At 40.6% G+C, this 16658-nt stretch overlaps 3 protein-coding genes across 4 annotated transcripts in view; 1 reads left to right on the top strand and 2 right to left on the bottom strand.

The window, feature by feature from the left end:
• The first annotated feature begins 859 nt into the window (after positions 1 to 859).
• Positions 860 to 4990, top strand: LOC115686825 (MICOS complex subunit MIC10). The gene is made up of 3 exons (XM_030612240.2): positions 860 to 1169; positions 1591 to 1754; positions 4775 to 4990. Exons 1-3 carry the CDS (start codon positions 1031 to 1033, stop codon positions 4787 to 4789), a joined length of 318 nt encoding a protein of 105 aa, XP_030468100.1. The 5' UTR covers positions 860 to 1030; the 3' UTR covers positions 4790 to 4990.
• Positions 4991 to 5152: 162 nt separating this feature from the next.
• The window catches only part of LOC115686822 (uncharacterized), a 48830-nt gene continuing 37324 nt past the window's right edge, over positions 5153 to 16658 (bottom strand). Inside the window, exons 1-4 of one of the 2 annotated variants that reach the window (XM_056308199.1) lie at positions 8499 to 8605; positions 8311 to 8468; positions 6126 to 6406; positions 5153 to 5887 (exon numbers count right to left, since the gene is read on the bottom strand). In XM_056308199.1, coding sequence (XP_056164174.1) covers positions 5353 to 5887; positions 6126 to 6406; positions 8311 to 8448 — 954 coding nt within the window. In that variant the 5' untranslated portion in view covers positions 8449 to 8468; positions 8499 to 8605 and the 3' untranslated portion in view covers positions 5153 to 5352. Of the gene's footprint in view, positions 5888 to 6125; positions 6407 to 8310; positions 8475 to 8498; positions 8606 to 16658 lie in introns of those variants that run through there. The other variant, XM_030612233.2, reaches the window with a different exon arrangement.
• On the bottom strand, positions 10003 to 14784 carry LOC115686823 (uncharacterized). Its single transcript, XM_030612237.2, is given in 8 exon segments — positions 10003 to 10251; positions 11010 to 11093; positions 11096 to 11150; positions 11847 to 11981; positions 12587 to 12661; positions 12757 to 12873; positions 13657 to 13725; positions 14381 to 14784. Coding segments are annotated over 8 exon segments (996 nt in total). The 5' UTR covers positions 14684 to 14784; the 3' UTR covers positions 10003 to 10093.

The raw sequence follows: 16658 nt of genomic DNA, 5'->3' as shown, positions 1-16658 counted from the left end.
TGTCAGAGCAGAGCAGACGGAGGAGGAGCAGAAGAGTCTGCTTTCGTGTCTCCGAACGCACGTGGCTCTCCCGGAACTTAGTGTGCTCCGCCGGAGTGCAGCCGAAAGTTATCAGATGCTCCCGGATCGTTATGAGTCCACCGCATCTGGGCCGTTGGATTTGTGGGGCCCGCGTGGGTCCCGCAGGATGCAACGGTGCGAGCTTACGTGGCAGATGCGGTAGCTATCGACCGCAGGGCTGTGCACGTGACCGTGGCAATAAGGGGGTCAGGAGGACGAACCAATCAAACTGAGAATCACTCGGACCGGTTTGGTCCGATTACCGATTATTATTTTTTATTTTTTAAATGTAAATCTAATAATATAAAATTCATTACGCAAGTCTCCTCTTGCTCTTCTCTTTTAATCATTTCAAATTCACTCATGATGCCCACGCCTCCTGTTTAGTCTTTCCCTCTCCTCTCTTCTCTAATCGTCCTATTTCTAGTGAAACTCGGTTCCACTAGATCGCTTGGGAACCGGATTGGCCCGGCTGATCCAATTCTAGAGACTTCCAGTCCGATCTTCGGTTCTGGAAACTAAAAACCAGTCCCTCCAATCTGGTTTTCAAGTGAGACCGAATTGGACCGGGAAGCGATCATCCCCAATGGCATTTGAGGTAAATTTGGATACTACAAGGGCCGAAATCGAAATAAAAAGAATAGAAGGCGGGAGGGGATAGAGAGCTAGTGGGCCGTCAAGGGCCCAATCACTGCGGGCTGGACAAAGGCCCAAAGAGCAGCGCGGGGCAAGCCCTAGAGCTCGCTCTCAATCTCGCCAGAGAATCTCGAAGAAGAAGAAGAGGGAGAGGAGGAAGATTGCAGAAAGCAGGAACAGGAACAGGAGGAGGAGGAGGAGGAAGAAGAAGAAGAAGAAGAAAACTGCGATTGCGATTGCGATTGCGATTGGCTATCTCCGGCGGTCCGTCGAATCCGTCTCGCGATTTGCTTCGGGCGGGTAAAAGAAGGGAGAGAGGGGACGACGGACAGGTATGATGGCGGAGGACAAGAAGGAGATCGTGCCGGCTAAGTACGACGTGGACGCTAAGTGGGACGCGTGCGTCGATCTCACCGTCCGGCGATCCTTCTACTCCTCCTTGGCCGGCGCCTTCGGTGGCCTCCTCCTCTTCAGTACGTGGCCCCCCCTCCCTCCCTCCCTCCCTCTCCGTTTCTTCTGTGTCGTACCGTTCCGAATAACCTGCGGTAACTGATTCATCGGACATATCGCCGTACGAGTATTCTCGAATTCGTTCACATTTCTGTCAGCGATTGGTTTGTGCCTTGTGGTGAACTGGCGTTCTTTTGGATGGACGAGGTCATGACTGCGTTTGGCTCTCTCTTTCGCTTTTGAGGCTCGAAATGTCTCTTCTTTGATTGACTTTCGGTTCTTCGTCTCCCGACTTAGGACGCTCTTACTGTTCCGGCGGCATCTTTCGCGGAGTAAAATTGCATTCCCTTGGACAAATGGTCATTGTTGAATGGAGTGAACTCTGTGTTAGCATGTGCGTGGGTGCTTTTACCTTTGTAGAGCTCACTGTTTTTGTCGTGACAGGGAGTCCCGCAGCTAGATGGTCATCTCTAGCTTTTGGTGCTGGTTTGGGCATTGGCTCTGCTTACACAGAGTGTTCGCAGAAATTCAATGGATGTCCTAAAAAACCGCCCCCCAAGGCATCTGATGTTTCTGCTCATGTGACAGTCGTGGAGTCGTCTCCTCAGGTCTTATTCTTCGAATCTTGACTTTATAGCATTTATGTTCTTCTAAATTTTTACTCTTTAACATCATGCAAATTGCTTTTTTTTGCTTTTCTTTTTGTGTGCATGACAGCTAACTGTTATTTTGATCAGCTTATTCTGTGCTATTGTTGGGATATAGTGGCAGGGGATGGAATGAGGGGATGTTATTATGGAATAGTCAGTTTCATTCTTTGTAGCAAAGGTTTTCTTACTTTCTTACTTTCCCACGTGCACTCATGCATATGTAGGCAGAGTGCTAGTATGTATGGATATTTGTGAGTGGCTTTTCGTTCAGAACTTTCTGGGCATTCCATTTAGCTAACAAGCAACAAGCAAAAAGTACATTGTAGGACACAAACTTCTGAGGGCTTAGCATTTGAAATGCAAGGTGTTGGCCCAAAAACCTTTACATTTTTAAATTTATATATCTTCTTCTAATTTTTAAGTTTGAATGTTTTATTCATACTGTATCATATGGAACGTGTAACTGGTTGAAATGACAATCGTCAATTGTTATGAGCTTCTAATAGGCATTACAACTCACTTAAAGTTGTGTGGTTAGAATAATTTATTAATGAAGTGAGGGGTTCAACACTTGGCAACACTTTTATGAGAGTACAGACGGAGATGGAGATTAGTGATAAAGGGACATTAAGTGATCTTGTAATAGTAGGAGGCGTGGATTGGAGTTAAATATAGAGCCTGCATTTGGGGAAGTGGATCTTTGGAGTGCCAATTAGATCTGCTTTAAGCTATATAGTAAAGTATACTTAGTTTTGGTAGCTGCCAAAAGAGGATGGCTTGGTTAAAGATGTTTATGGTGCAAAGGGCGGTGCTGAAAAGTTGATCATGTCATCTATCACTGTTCTTTGATAAGTCATACCTGGACTGTGATGCTTAAGCTAATGGGTGGCCCCTGGTTAACGTAGCTGACAGTGGTAGAAGAGCTTAGGGCCGAAATGGTTCTTGTTGTTGTGAGGAAATGGGAACTGAATTAGTTCTTCCTCTTTCTTTTCTTGGTTTATTCACAAAGAAAGATACACGGACTCATTGAGGGAAAGAGTCTTTTCTTCCATATGGCTTGGTTGGTCATGTAACAGAATTTGTCCAAAGGTGTCACTCGAACTTAATTGTATCTTTTGTGTTAGTTTTTCTTGTGTGTGGGTAGTAATCACCCCTTGATGTGGTGCCCACAAACAGAGCATATATGTATGAAGATTGTCATGACTTTTACCGTATATTCTGCTTTGATGTTGTTGTTTGTTTGGTTAGTTTGCTTATATCTCTTTATTCCTTCAAATAAATCTTATAGGACTTGTTCAACCCGAGCATAGTTTAAAGACTAGGATGTGATAGAGGATGTTGCTGCATTGCCTATCAAGTATAAGTTTGAGTTTGCAGTAAGCACTAAGAAAGCATTATTGATATTTGGGTGGGTGTGTGCATGAGATGCTATAAATTGGTAGGATTACTGTGCCCTCCTTTGTGTGTCTGAGCTGCTGGCAGATGTCCAAATTTTATCCTATTACTGCTAAATCTTGATAGCCTCATATATGTCATGCAGAATTGAGACAAGATTTTATGTTTCTTGGGTAGTATAGGAGTACCACTTCAATATACAAATTGTCATATTTCTAACATCGTTTTAATGCGGCTTTCTGGACCGCCCACCTGTAAAATTTGATGCCGGTGGAATGATAGACCTTAACTCATTAATAGGTACCTCCACTTCCATTGACAATTGGTCAATCTCATTGTTGTATGTTAGGATCAACCCTATAAGATACTGTTCTCCTGTCTCTTGTACACATAGCAGGCTTTGTCAACTTACACGATGCAAATTTCATCTCTTTTATCTTTTACAGATAATCAGTATCAACTTGCGCATTTGTCATGTCAATAAGAATTTTTTATGACTTTTTCATTTCCTCACAAATGATGACTTGGTGAGCAGAACCACATAATAGATGAATAAACCTTATTTTCCTTTTCAAGACTGTCTCAAAAATGTTGGGACCTATTCGTATGCTCTGAAAGCTGACTGTCTATGCTGGTAGATATTCTTGATCAGTGGGATGAAATTTTCTGACTTTCTTTTGTTTTCGTCTGGGTTCCACGTCATACTTTTGGTAATAATCATTCATACATTATTTGCCCACGAATGCTAACAGGAAGGGAGACAAATGTATTGCTTGTGTATATCAGGGCTTTTTTTTGTGAATTTTGTATCATGGATCTTATATCAATGCATGTTTTTCTTTTGTACTCTGCTGTAAAATTGTAGTTCCAGGTACTTTGAAGTTCCCTCCCATTATACCCGTTGATTGTTATATGAAGTTATTCTCGACATCTATAGTCTTCTTAATTGCATGTGCATGCTACTAGATAATTAAATTATGGTGTTGTTCTTCTTCATTTTCTCATTCCATTTCTCAAACTACTTTAGACTCTTCACTTATGCGTTCTAGGAAGTAAGCTAGAATGGGTATGTGTCCGGGCCATCAAGAGGAATGGGGAATTAAAAGGAGGGGTGTTTCAGAACATCTGAAAACTAATAATCTTGACCGAGAAATTTTGATTTATTGAATCCAGACCAAGATTGAAGCAAAAAATGAGTTCATCAATATCAAACAATAAAACCGAATTTCTGGTTAATAATTGACTGGTTTGGTTTCCGTTTGGAAGAAAAACAAAGTCAACTTATTCATTTTGGTTTTGATTTCATTTTTTCCTGGATTGAAGTCCACTATGAAGCCAGAACTTCATTTGTGTGAATAAGATAATTAATTCTAGCTACAAACTCATTTGTTTTTTAAGTGAAAGGAACGCTCATGAAAAAGGAAATATCCTTTTATATTGGACTCTGCACAAGTTGAATTCGAATTGGGCAAGTGAGAACATCTTATGGGCGTTATCAAACCATATTATTTAGGTCTAGCATGAATGTTTAAGTTTATTGCTTTCTCTGTTGACTGAGTGTTCTTGTTTCAAATCTTGTGTAGGAAGGGCAAGATTGAGGGCATCTACGACCTCGGATACACTTGATCGTTCAGATGGAGTTTTCTCAAATTGAGATTGTTGTTGGCCTTTTTTCCCGTGCAAGGGCTTTCACTATGTGCTACTAGCATGGTCTCCATGATAAAAGCTATTGCAAATTTTATGATATGATTGTGTACCTGTCATTTTCACCCAGAAACTAAAATAATGGCTTTACATCATGTTGTGGATTTTGCATATTTTCCCTCTCTGATATGATTTAAGACACAGGTGGCCCCCCCTTCCAATGTTTTGAGCACCTCTCTGTAGTCCTTTTATTTGGAAGCTAGGACTTTGGTTACCGTGAGCAGGTGGTCGGTCCTCCCATGAGAAGTATATCATCATTTACATAAGGAGAGTAAATCTACATGAGGAATTTCATAGATTGATCCATACTGAAAGTTACATTGAGCACCAAGGGGCCAAGGAGATTGATGGCCCTCGCTAGCCCCTTGGGCCTGTCACTGCATATCATCATATCAACCTCATATCGGCTACCGGCTACCACCGTAACGAGCAAACACAAAGAAATCTATACACACTCCTAAGATGAGTTACCCCCGACTAACTCATCATGCAACCAGCTCCTCATGGCCAGGAATGCCTGTTCTGCATCTTCATCTTCGTCTGGAGAATTGGGCCTGTGCGCGAATCCATGACCTCTTCCTTCAAAAATCACTACCCTTGATCCTCTACCTATGCTTTTCTCGATATCCCTCAACAAAGTCACTGGACAAAGTGGATCCTCATCCCCTGAAATAAGCAAGACCGGCACGTTTATATTGCAAGCTACAGATTTGTCGATCCTTGTACCATAGAAGGAGACTCCAGCACCAAAATTGTTGGACTGGTCTTTGGCCAGAATGTCTATTACTCGGCCGCCGCCAAAACAGAATCCGATAAGACCAAGCTTCTTGGAGATCCCTGCGGAAAGAAGTTCATCAACCAGCCAATCTTTCGCCGTTCCGATGTCCTTTGCGACCCTGTCTGGTTGTTGTCTAGCATACCATTGCTCAAAGAGGTCCTTGGGCCTGTCTTTTGTCCACGGATCTCCACGAAATAAGTCTGGAACCAGTACACTGTGATAAACCAACAAAGTTCACATCAGTTTGGAGGTTGAGATAAAGGATTAACATGAGAAGATACACGAGGGAATGACAAGCTGCAGGCAATAACAACACTAGGCTTCATCTTTGTGGGAAAATCACAATGCAAACTGTGATTTTGAGGTCAAGTTACACCCATTTAATGAAGACTCTGCTCGTCGGATCATAAAAGTAATAGTTTCAACAGCAATAGCTAGGGGATTCGACATACTTGTAACCATTACAGGCAACTCGATATGCAAACTCCCTTGTGGAAGAATCTTCAAGTCCATATATATCGGACAAAAGCAGTATCCCAGTGCCGTTGTTGTTTTTCACTGCCTTGAAAAGGTAAGCACTAATGAGATCATCACCCTCCCCTATGGAAAGTTCAATTCCGTTGACCAACTCACACGCCTCATCATTTTCGCCTTCAAGTTCCACTAGGCTGCTGAAGATCTTGTTTGAGGTATTTTGTACTACCAATTTCCGTGCATTCAACTTGGAAGCAATCTGAACACAGACTGAAGCTTCAGAGTTAAGAAATCACAAACCATACAGAACAGACAGCGAACATTGAGCTTAATAAATTGTAGTAGGAGCTTACTATCACTTGCCAGGGATAAAAGTACTGGCACTACTCAAACGCAAGCAATAATGCAGGTAACGCTGCAGCAATCGTGACTGAAATATATGAGTAAATTGAGGAGTGTCTTGTATACTCTCTCAGTTGATAAATATGCAGTTCCCTCTGTTAACAAGTATCTTGACGCGAGAAGTTTCAACTGTTCTGAGATTTAAAAGGCCCATAGATAAGTCCAAGGTTTCTCTGAGAAAACTTAAACCTGTAAATTACAGACACTGGTACTAAGAAACTGCGTAAAAAACACAGAAAATCAATCTCCAGTGAGGACAGGATTTTATTTTACTGTCATTTTTATTATAAATTCTTATATCTACAATAGCTATTACTCCAATGATAAACATGTGATGCAACACCCATCAGTGCAGTCCACCATTAAAATTTCTCAACATCTCGTTGCACAGATAAAACAGGCTCCGGATTCAGCATAAATTGATGTGAGCAATTGAGCACAAAACTCGGCAAAGAGAATATTTTTGAAGGTTTGAACGCTGCTGCTCTAGATATGAACCAACTGTAATCTACGGCGAGACTGCAAAAATACACCTTCCTCATGATAGTCTCGAGGAATGTTGCTGTGCAGCTTGATTCTAAGGCATGAGAAATGAAATGTACATATCTTTACAGGACATTTGATCCTATAGGCATATGTATGAACATTTGGTTGCCCCCTTCAGCTCCTGTGGTTTTTTCCTCCCCATTAAAAGCTAAAAAGCATGGGACCATGTAAAAGCGATAGTAAATTCGAATGAAGAATGCAAGCTAAATAGGATGCAGCGTGGATCACTGATGAAGACAAAAACGATCTGAAGTTTACAAAGGTGGAATCATGCAGTGCGAAACATAACATAAATGCTGACAACAAGACAACTTTTGAATCAAGCAGTTCATTGGAATCCTGCAAATCCTATTTCTTCCCAACTTGAAGATCAGCCTCTCCATGTCTGTGTTTAGGCGACCAAAATGGAGGGAGAGAGCCAGAGAGCCTTTTTAATCTCGAAAGTGGGTTTATTCGCTACATGTAGAATGCCGTAACGCATTGAATTAAAAGAAGATTGGTGTCCTGCTTCTGGAAAAGGTAAATAGTTCATTGGAAACTCTCCGGATAATCGCACTTCTATACTGTAAATATCTAGTTTGATTTTCCCAGTTCTTTGACCAGTAACAACAGTCACATCCGGAATATATCCAAAGTAGAGCTCGCCTCTGATGCTTTCTTTAGGTTCTGAGCTGATATCCCCAACCCAACAACTCTTTTGTTTGAAGACAATTATGTCATTAACTAGATTTAGGGGGAAACCAAGTGCAGAATCAGTTTCACCTAAAGTTTGTAATAGAAATGACGACCACTCATGCTTCAAGATGCGCCTTTTATCTGCGACGACCATATTATATATCATAATTAGATTGGATTGAGCTCTCTCTTCCTCGAGCCTCTTCCCATTGGTGAATGCTCAAGTTTCAGCATTCATCATGTCATATAAGTTCATTTATAAGTGTCTCTCACCTCGTGAACATAAAGGTTCTCATCGACCCCCCCGCATCTAGAACCATAACTCACATTCGCGGATCATTTGGCAGTGCTGCTTCTCATAAGATCTGTCAAAGAGTGTTTACAGCCGAAATGTTTCTATACCAATCACAAACTGAAAGAACATGATAAAGGGTACCCGAGAGAAGGAAAAAGAAACCGAAGAACCGAAGTAAAAGCAAAGGAACAACCGGCGGCAAGAACAACGACTGAAGAAACAGTGGTGGAAGTGGCTGAACTTACATTTGAGAGAAGACGAGAGGCTTTACACAAGGGTCGGAACCGAAACGAGGAGCTCTGGAGGCAGGAGACGAGGTTCTTGTTGGAACTGACGGCGCTAACTGATGCATGGAAGTGAGGGGCGTTCACTGAGGAAGCCATATCTCTCTCTCTCTCTCTCTCTCTCTCTCTCTCTCTCTCTCTCTCTCTGTGCAAGGTGCGCTGATAGCCAAACCTTTTCGAACTGAATTAAACCGGAAGATTACTGGGAATATCTTGCTGCAGGCCCACGTTAGAAAACCGGTCACGGGTGATGGAAAAATATCCCAAGATCCCTGTCCCCACCACCACCACCACCTCTTCTCTTTTCTCATGGCCCCCCCTTTTCTTGACATGTAAAAACATTTGTACAAAATGTGTACCCTGTTCGGACGCTGACGAGGCCGAGAGGGCTGCCGTCGTCCCACCGCTACCGAGCACAGGTCGGTCGGCCCTCGCCTGCACTTGAGGATGGTAAACCAATTGCCATCGATCATGGATGGCGACGGCGGCAGGAATTGCCCCTCTCCCCTCTCCGCAAACTTAATTACTAATGTGGCGTGACAATTTCATGAGTCAATAATATTATACATTAGCAAAACTGGCCGTGGCTGATGAAAAGAGCAGATTGCACAAATTGACTCGTGAAATTGCCAACTAAACTCTCTTTTTAAGTTGCACCCTGAATTTTCCTATTTGGTTAATTTAACAAGAATTGCCAAATAAACATTAACTAAGGAAATCACGACATAAAATTATTGTAGATTCGTGAACCTTTAATTGTATATGTACAATGGTAGCAACAGTAATAACCCACTATAATCATAATCAAGGTAAAAGAACAATGAATTTGCACTAGAAGTTTTCATTTGAAAAAAAATCACTTGTTCATTACAAAAATTTAGGGTGAACAAATAACAAATGTCCGAATTACATAAATGTAAAGGCTGGCACGGAAATCATATGACTATTAACCTCCATTTGTTTCACGGAAAATGAATGATTTGAAAAATATTTTCTTAAAAATAATCGCTAACATAATTAGTCAATGAAAAATATTTTCATTTTCGACAACAATTTATATCTAAATATTTTCGTTAATGATGAAAATACTTTTCGTTCATTCATTTTTTTAAGTAATACAAGTGACATTTTTACACGTGCCGCACTTTCTCTTTGCAATTCTGAAAAATATCATAATCATATATGCATTTCAGCTCGCCTTTCTTCACAGTCTTGAAATTCACCGTGACTTGTGAGTCAAACACAACACGGCCAACTCTAACATGCTCCGTGGGGTCAATCTTCCACTACAAAAACATGCTAATAGCAACAGTTTGGAGAAAAATTGAATGTGGCGTTCAGAAAAAGTTTGAGCAGCAAAGTGGTATCCCATCCTGGAATCCATAATCCCTCCCTATCTCGCAACATCGGATGAAAAGAATGTTACAAACTCTTTTCATCTTGTCCAAACTATAAAGCACGAAAAGAGTCAGCCATCCCGCCACTGCCGGAAGTTCACCGTCAGTGTATTTGTGAAAGTTGATTGAACCTTGTCAGGCTTTTGGGACTGCCCAAGCATTGCGTTGTGTCGTACGTACACAAGCGCTTCATCAATCCACAGAGATGCTGATTTCAAACGTACACAAGCGCTTCATCAATCCAGAGAGATGCTGATTTCAAAATATTAATAGCTCTTGACATCAATATATCGCTGCTCTCCTCTACCAGGACACCAAGAAGGGCCTGTTGAAAGGTATTTAACTTGCTACATCTCGAGAGACTGGATAGCAAGCTTTGCCGCAACAATTGAAATGTTCTCTTTCACTAACACAAGTGAGTCTTCCAGCCTCTCAAGTGTTTCTTTAGTATCCATTGCCCTTAACTTCTCTTGTTGCAGCTTGAGCAGCTCCGATTCAGTTGATCCTGCCAATAGCGACAAACCCAGTTTTTTTCACTATTTGCCACTTGAATGTTAGGTAATGGTTTTCTACTATTCTAAGCACAACTTGATAAAGCAATCAAATACTAAAAATATAGAGAAAATACGAGAACAACATTCTCTCTGCGATACTTGATTTGAGTCTGCAACTTTTGTTTCCAAAAGAAAAACCACTTAATGCCTTCAAGAAAAGGGAGAAATTCCCCACATAAGTGTTGTTTCAACCAACTTTTCCATTGTAAAGACCCATTTCAGCGTGCTGCATGGGACTACTTTTGGGTCTTATGCATTTTAGCTCACCAGTTCGTTGGCTCTCTCTTTGAGCTAAAAGTAGGCAATGCCATCAATTCTAACACAAAGAATTCCTAATCACTACTTTTTACACCTTATCAATGTACAACACTCGTGCTGCATAATAGCATCCAATCCCTACAGCATCATTCTCAAGGAAAATCAAAGCGAATAGAACTCTAAATTAGTAAACAGTTGCCCTACTTTCAGAAAGTACTCAAATATTGCAAATGTTAAAATTGAGACTAAAGTTCTAGTAGGTCAAATTGTACGGATGGTTATTTCTGCCTACATAAGATAATGAAAAGAGAAAATTTGAGCTGAAATAAAGGATTCTCTTTTTCAGGCTCTTAAGCACACTTAAATGGCAACTCCTATGTCAAATGCCATTAAGAAATAAAGAACCTTCACTAATTAAATGTTGAAAAGTTGTAGTTAAAAGAGACATTGCCTGACACAGGCTGCAGGGCTGCAAAGGAAACACGCTCAGCCAAAGAAGGAATGAAACTCTCGTCACAATCTACAGATGGAGTGTTTCAGCCCACCTTAGAGAGTTTGCTGTATGTGTTTGCAAGAGTGCCTCCTTGGGAGCCTAATGAAATAAAATTAATGAGCATAAATTTCATGAAGCCACAGGTGGTAGCTGGAGCACCGTGGTCAATCTGAATGCAGATAGAGAATAAGACGATATCATGTACAAACTTAGAAGATTGAGCAAGATAAAGCTAACTCGTAACCAACACCCAGTACCAGTTGCATGACGAAGTAAAATAATGGAAATTATTGTTTTCCAAAATGGCAAATGAACGGTACATTTGTCAATTAATTGCAGAGGCAAAGACAGTACTCCAGCTTCTTGTCTAGCTCACAGTAGATTGTCGGTGTTACAGATATATTAAGGCTTAAAATTTGTACAAGTATAAATATATGGACCACTGTTACTCAATTGGCAGCTGAGTCTAAAAGTAAAGCTCACTACTGGTGCCCTTTATCATTGATGCGCTTTTAATTTTCAAGGTAGCTAATATCTGCCCCCACAGAATGCTCAGTTTGTACTTCTCTTGTGTTTGATTATCTTCTTTCCAATTACATCAAGAGGGTATGAAAAAACGAGAGGTAGATTAGAAGAAGCAATGATTTTGCATGAATCATGGAACATGATAACAATGACCATGAAAATACTCCTACATGGAAGAACGCAAGATATACAACCCAGTAGTTCCATATTCTAGTTGATTCCTCGAAGGATTAGAAAACTGACTGAATATTCCTAGGGAGAGTAATATACCTTGAGTTTAATTTCCAGCTTAATTAAATTGCAAAGAGACTCTTTTAATTGATCCACTTTTGAGCTTGTCTCAGTAGTATTTACAGCACTTGAGTCCTGCACTGGTATGACTAGACCTTTTAAGTAAGGTTCTGCCTGCAAGTAATTGTAAACAAGTTAAAGCGAGAAAAACTAGAGTACAGTTATACTAACTCAAGACACCTTCAAATGGCCAACAAAAAAAAAAAAAAAGAACTCGAGACACATCCAAAAAATATATTAATAGTTTCACAACCAGCTATCGGACCTGTCCAAATCAAACATACACAATGTAGAAGTATGACCATTGCATTCTAGATGCAGACAATGCTCCAGTATTCCCTTAAGTGGACATATTTAGAGAACAAGAGAATTTCTGTCTTGAAAACGAACAAATGACATGCCTAAATCGTGCCAACTTGACATAGACCTTCTCACCAAACTTTTAAAGCACTCATGCTGTGAAAATATGCATGGTAGCCTCCAGTCTTCCTTCCACCATACTAGATAGAAAAGAGTATCCTTCCAAAACTAGTGTTGCAGAGGGAAATTGAAATTGCAAGAGGAGGATGTTCTTAAAACAGCAATTGTGCACAGAACAGTCTTGAAGAAAGAAAATAAAAACATAACTTCCCACCAAAAAATTTGCTGGGTACGTCAAAGATTAAATAACAATAAAGAAAACAGGCTGAACCGAACAGAAATATTCTTGAACTGCTTGCCTGTATAAAGTTCAGAAGCTTGACACGGCCAACTCCTCGTATAGAAACTAGCGCTCCAACATCTAGCCGTTCAACCTGCAGAGCACTGAAACTTCATTTAAATGTCATATCGTCCATATTACGATTATAAAATTTCTAATTTATTTCATCCTTTTTCAGTAGAAGCTCACTTTCTCTATCAAAACCAGGCAACCATATTTAGCCGCAAATGATGTCCCATCCGATGAACCAGGTATATATATGGGCTCAAGCAAGAAATGCACAAAGAGATTCTTCCTTGACATAGACTGTAAGCAATAAAATCCTCATTAAACTTCCAAATATGAATACATAAAGCTAAAACAACATTTACCATCAAATGAGACACTCTTGCTTGATATATGGAAGGCCACATAGGACGACCTTCTTTGAGTGAATTGTCGATCACTCACACTGATCTGGAGCCCTCAAACTCAAGATAAGCAGACACATTATGACAAAGTAGATTCACTTTTAGGTGATCAACGATATAACAACATATCTTTGGCATTAACAAATTCACAATTTAGGTGTAAAATCCTGAAACTGTCAACTCTTGTATAAAAAACTTAACCAGTAGAAGTTCTTTGGCAGAGAGGTTAAACTCAAGTTTTACTTGTATCAACTGGTTTGATGCCGATGACCTTGAAACCTATTAGGCATGCTTTTATCGATATTGAATAACAGAATATATTAAAGGACTCGAGAAGTCGATATTTCAGCTGTAGTAAAAGATGGAAATGGACAACAGAAGAGGAAAATCAGAATCAGAAGTAAAACGAGGATATGCATATAAATAAGTGATCACAGCCATAGAGATGCCATTAGGCAGCTCTATCTCATGGTTTCAACGAACAATAACAATGCATGAAACTAGGAGATGTTAAGCTGGAGATTAGAAGACAAACTGTTGTAGGGAACAAATGCTTCCCCGTATGTCTCAAAGAAGAGTTCCAAATACACTTGCATGCATTGCAAGAAAACATGGAAAAATTCCTGTTAATAACGAGAATGAGGGACTAAGGGCAAGGAAGATGATGCTGATACTATACCTCCTCCAGCAGGGCTAAATATCTAGCCTCATACAAATGTAGTGTTTTGGTCTCGGAGGGAACAAGTACCTGCGATTATTTAATTGACAAAGGTAAGTAGCAGGCCATTCTTAACTAGAAGCAAAATATTGGGTGTCTGACTGGAGTTCAGGAGGTTGTATCAATCAAACAAAACCGAGAGACATGCAATGACGAACAAGCTTATTAGAGCTGCATTCTTCTATGGGCGTCATCCATGACAATATCACAAAAAGAATTAGAGAGAAAGTTTCTATGATTCCAAATATATATGAAATCTCGGCGTTATGGCCATATTTAATCCATGAATTTTCAGCTGACTCAAAGCAAAGATGTATAAGCTCTGTCTATTTACTTTTCCACGCTCATCCTCCCTGCTTCTGGAGGACTCAAAACAACAATTTTCAACAAGCAGCTCCATCTATTCTTATTCCAATTCTAGCAGCAAAAGCAACCCAATTCAACAAGTAAAGAAACTCGTAAATTCAGAAGCATCTGAGTAAGGGAGACTAAGCAACTACACTACCAAGCTACATGCGTTTGGACAGACAAACACACGTCAAGGTACAGAATTTAGGTACAGAACATTTCAAGGCTTCCAGAAGAGACACTACCCACGAGTTAAAAAGGCTTAACAACCTCAGTCCACCACAATACGCCGAAAAGAAGAGCATAGAGACCAGCCCACAAAAAGCTCACTACTGACCTCGTTCATGTTGAAAGGGAGGAGAGGGAGCTCCAGAGAAGAAGAAGAAGAAGCACTGGGAAATAGACAGCGACGATGGCGACGCCGTCTGCGGCGCTTCCTCCCGGGGAACGATGTCACGGGATCGAAGGAACGAGAGAGAGGGCGACGGAGTTGCGGCGAGACGGGCTTGCGGGGGACGGTTGGGGCCGGACACACCGGGCGAAGAAGAGCCGGGTGGGCATTGTTGGCGAGGAGGCAGCGAGTGGAGGGGCTCACGCAGAGACCGGCGGCAGCGATGGGGGGGCAGTGACCGAAAGTCATAGGAAGGGAAGCGGAAGCTCACTGCGCACGAGCGGTTCTCGCAGCAGAGAGAGAGAGAGAGAGATGTTAATGACGATGATGGTGACGATGAAGGTGATATGGTGTCACCCCCACGGACTCACGGTTTGGTGGTCGCTCCCTCCAGCATCAGAAAGACAGACCGACGCTCTGCTCTAGATAACATTTTGGCGGTAATGATGAAGTGGAGCTTTTGGTGACACGAGTGTAACGAGGTTAATACCAGGGGTGTCCAAAAGAATCGGAAGTCGCCCTGACAGTCCAGTTCCCGATTTCAATTTTTGGGAACTGATGGGTATTAGTCCGGTTCACGATTCAGGTGTGGAACGCCCGTCCGCCCATCCGGACCAGACCGGTAATATAATAATAAATATAATATATTAGTTTAATATTTATTTATAAAAAAATCTTAAATCTCTAAACTAAACCTAACTCGCTCGACGTTTACGGCCTCAAAATGAGCCGAGAAACATCTTCTTTTGTGTTTCGCCTCGTGCTCACTCTCGCTTTCTCACTCTTCTCGATCAATGCTCATCTCACCATCTCCGACTCTTCGTCTCTATCTCTGTCTCCATCTCCATCCTTGGCTAGTGGGACCGGTTCCATGGATCCACCCAAGAACCGGATCGGACCAGCGGTCCGGTTCCCGAGTGGATCCATGAAACCAACAGGCGATTCCTGATTTCAATTTTTCGGAGCCGGTCCTTAATGGGTGGTTCCCGGTTCTAGGGTGAGAATTGCCCACCCAAACCATGCTCACCCCTAGTTAATATCATTAACTAATATACCTGAGATAGATTTATCATAAACTAATTTTTTAATTATCAAAAACCTAAAACTGATACACTTGTGACAATTTTAGCCATTGCTAGTTTCCATTAAATTTTACCGTCAAATTTCTGAGTTGGATGACACGTGGCAGTTAACAGGCGTACCAGTTTGGGGTTTTACTCTTCGTTTGTCATAGGCATATCGGTTTGTGATTTTTCGTGGTATTAATCAAATTTAACGAAGGGTAAATTTGTCACAAATGTACCAATTTGAGATTTTTGATGGTCAAAAAATTAGTTTAGGGTAAATTTATCATAGGTCTATAAGTTTTGGGTTTTTGGTGGTAAAAAATTAGTTTTTGGTAAATTTATCACAAGTGTATCAGTTTTGAATTTTTCATGGTATTAACCAGTGTAATTACAAAGACACTTAGCCAAGCAAAATGTTCATAAAGAATTTCGTTAACGAGTGGTCCGGATATCAATTAAATAAAATTGGATAAGAATGTTTTTTTTTTGTCAAAAGATTTTTTTTTGGAAATATTTTGATTTTCAAGACTATGAGTACGCTTCATACCGAAAAATAATTGTTTTTTGTCGAAAAAAAATTGCGTTGAAAAGCTGCAAATATCTTTAAATAGTATATCTTATAAGTGTCTCAAGTAATCTCTTTAGCAATATCCTATAATTGTATTAGTAATTGATTTCTTCTTTGATGAAATTTAATATTATTAGCTTTTCGAAAAAAAAGTCGATAAATAACACGTAATTTCTACTATTAGTATTTGTGTTCATGAGAGCCATAAAATAGGGAGCATTAGACAATAAAAAGAAAATGGCCCAAACACATTTTTTCTCAAAAAAAAAATGCAAATTTTTGCTCGGATTCCAAATCTAGCTCCATCGAGTTTCAGTCGGTGTCCAAATCTTCGTATTCCTTTGCTCTGAAGGTTCCTCTTGCCGTGATCTTGCCTAACATCTTGGATCTTGTCGTCCTTCAGTTTGGACAGTGATTAATTATGCTTGATTTGCGTGGTTCCGAATGATCGTTTGTGTGCATCCCGACACGCTCGCAGATCACTGATTATGATACGTCGGGTCTCTAACGGTATCATTGGATCGATGCATTTTGCAAGATAAAAAAAATTTAGGATAGAATCGGGATCCGAATCCAAGTCGATGGGCCA

The sequence above is a fragment of the Syzygium oleosum genome, unplaced genomic scaffold, assembly GCF_021117445.2.
Source record: "Syzygium oleosum isolate NSW1041296 unplaced genomic scaffold, Sole_v2.1 Sole_v2.02, whole genome shotgun sequence".
In the NCBI taxonomy this organism is placed as follows: domain Eukaryota; kingdom Viridiplantae; phylum Streptophyta; class Magnoliopsida; order Myrtales; family Myrtaceae; genus Syzygium; species Syzygium oleosum.
This window is presented reverse-complemented; position numbering and strand designations above follow the sequence as displayed.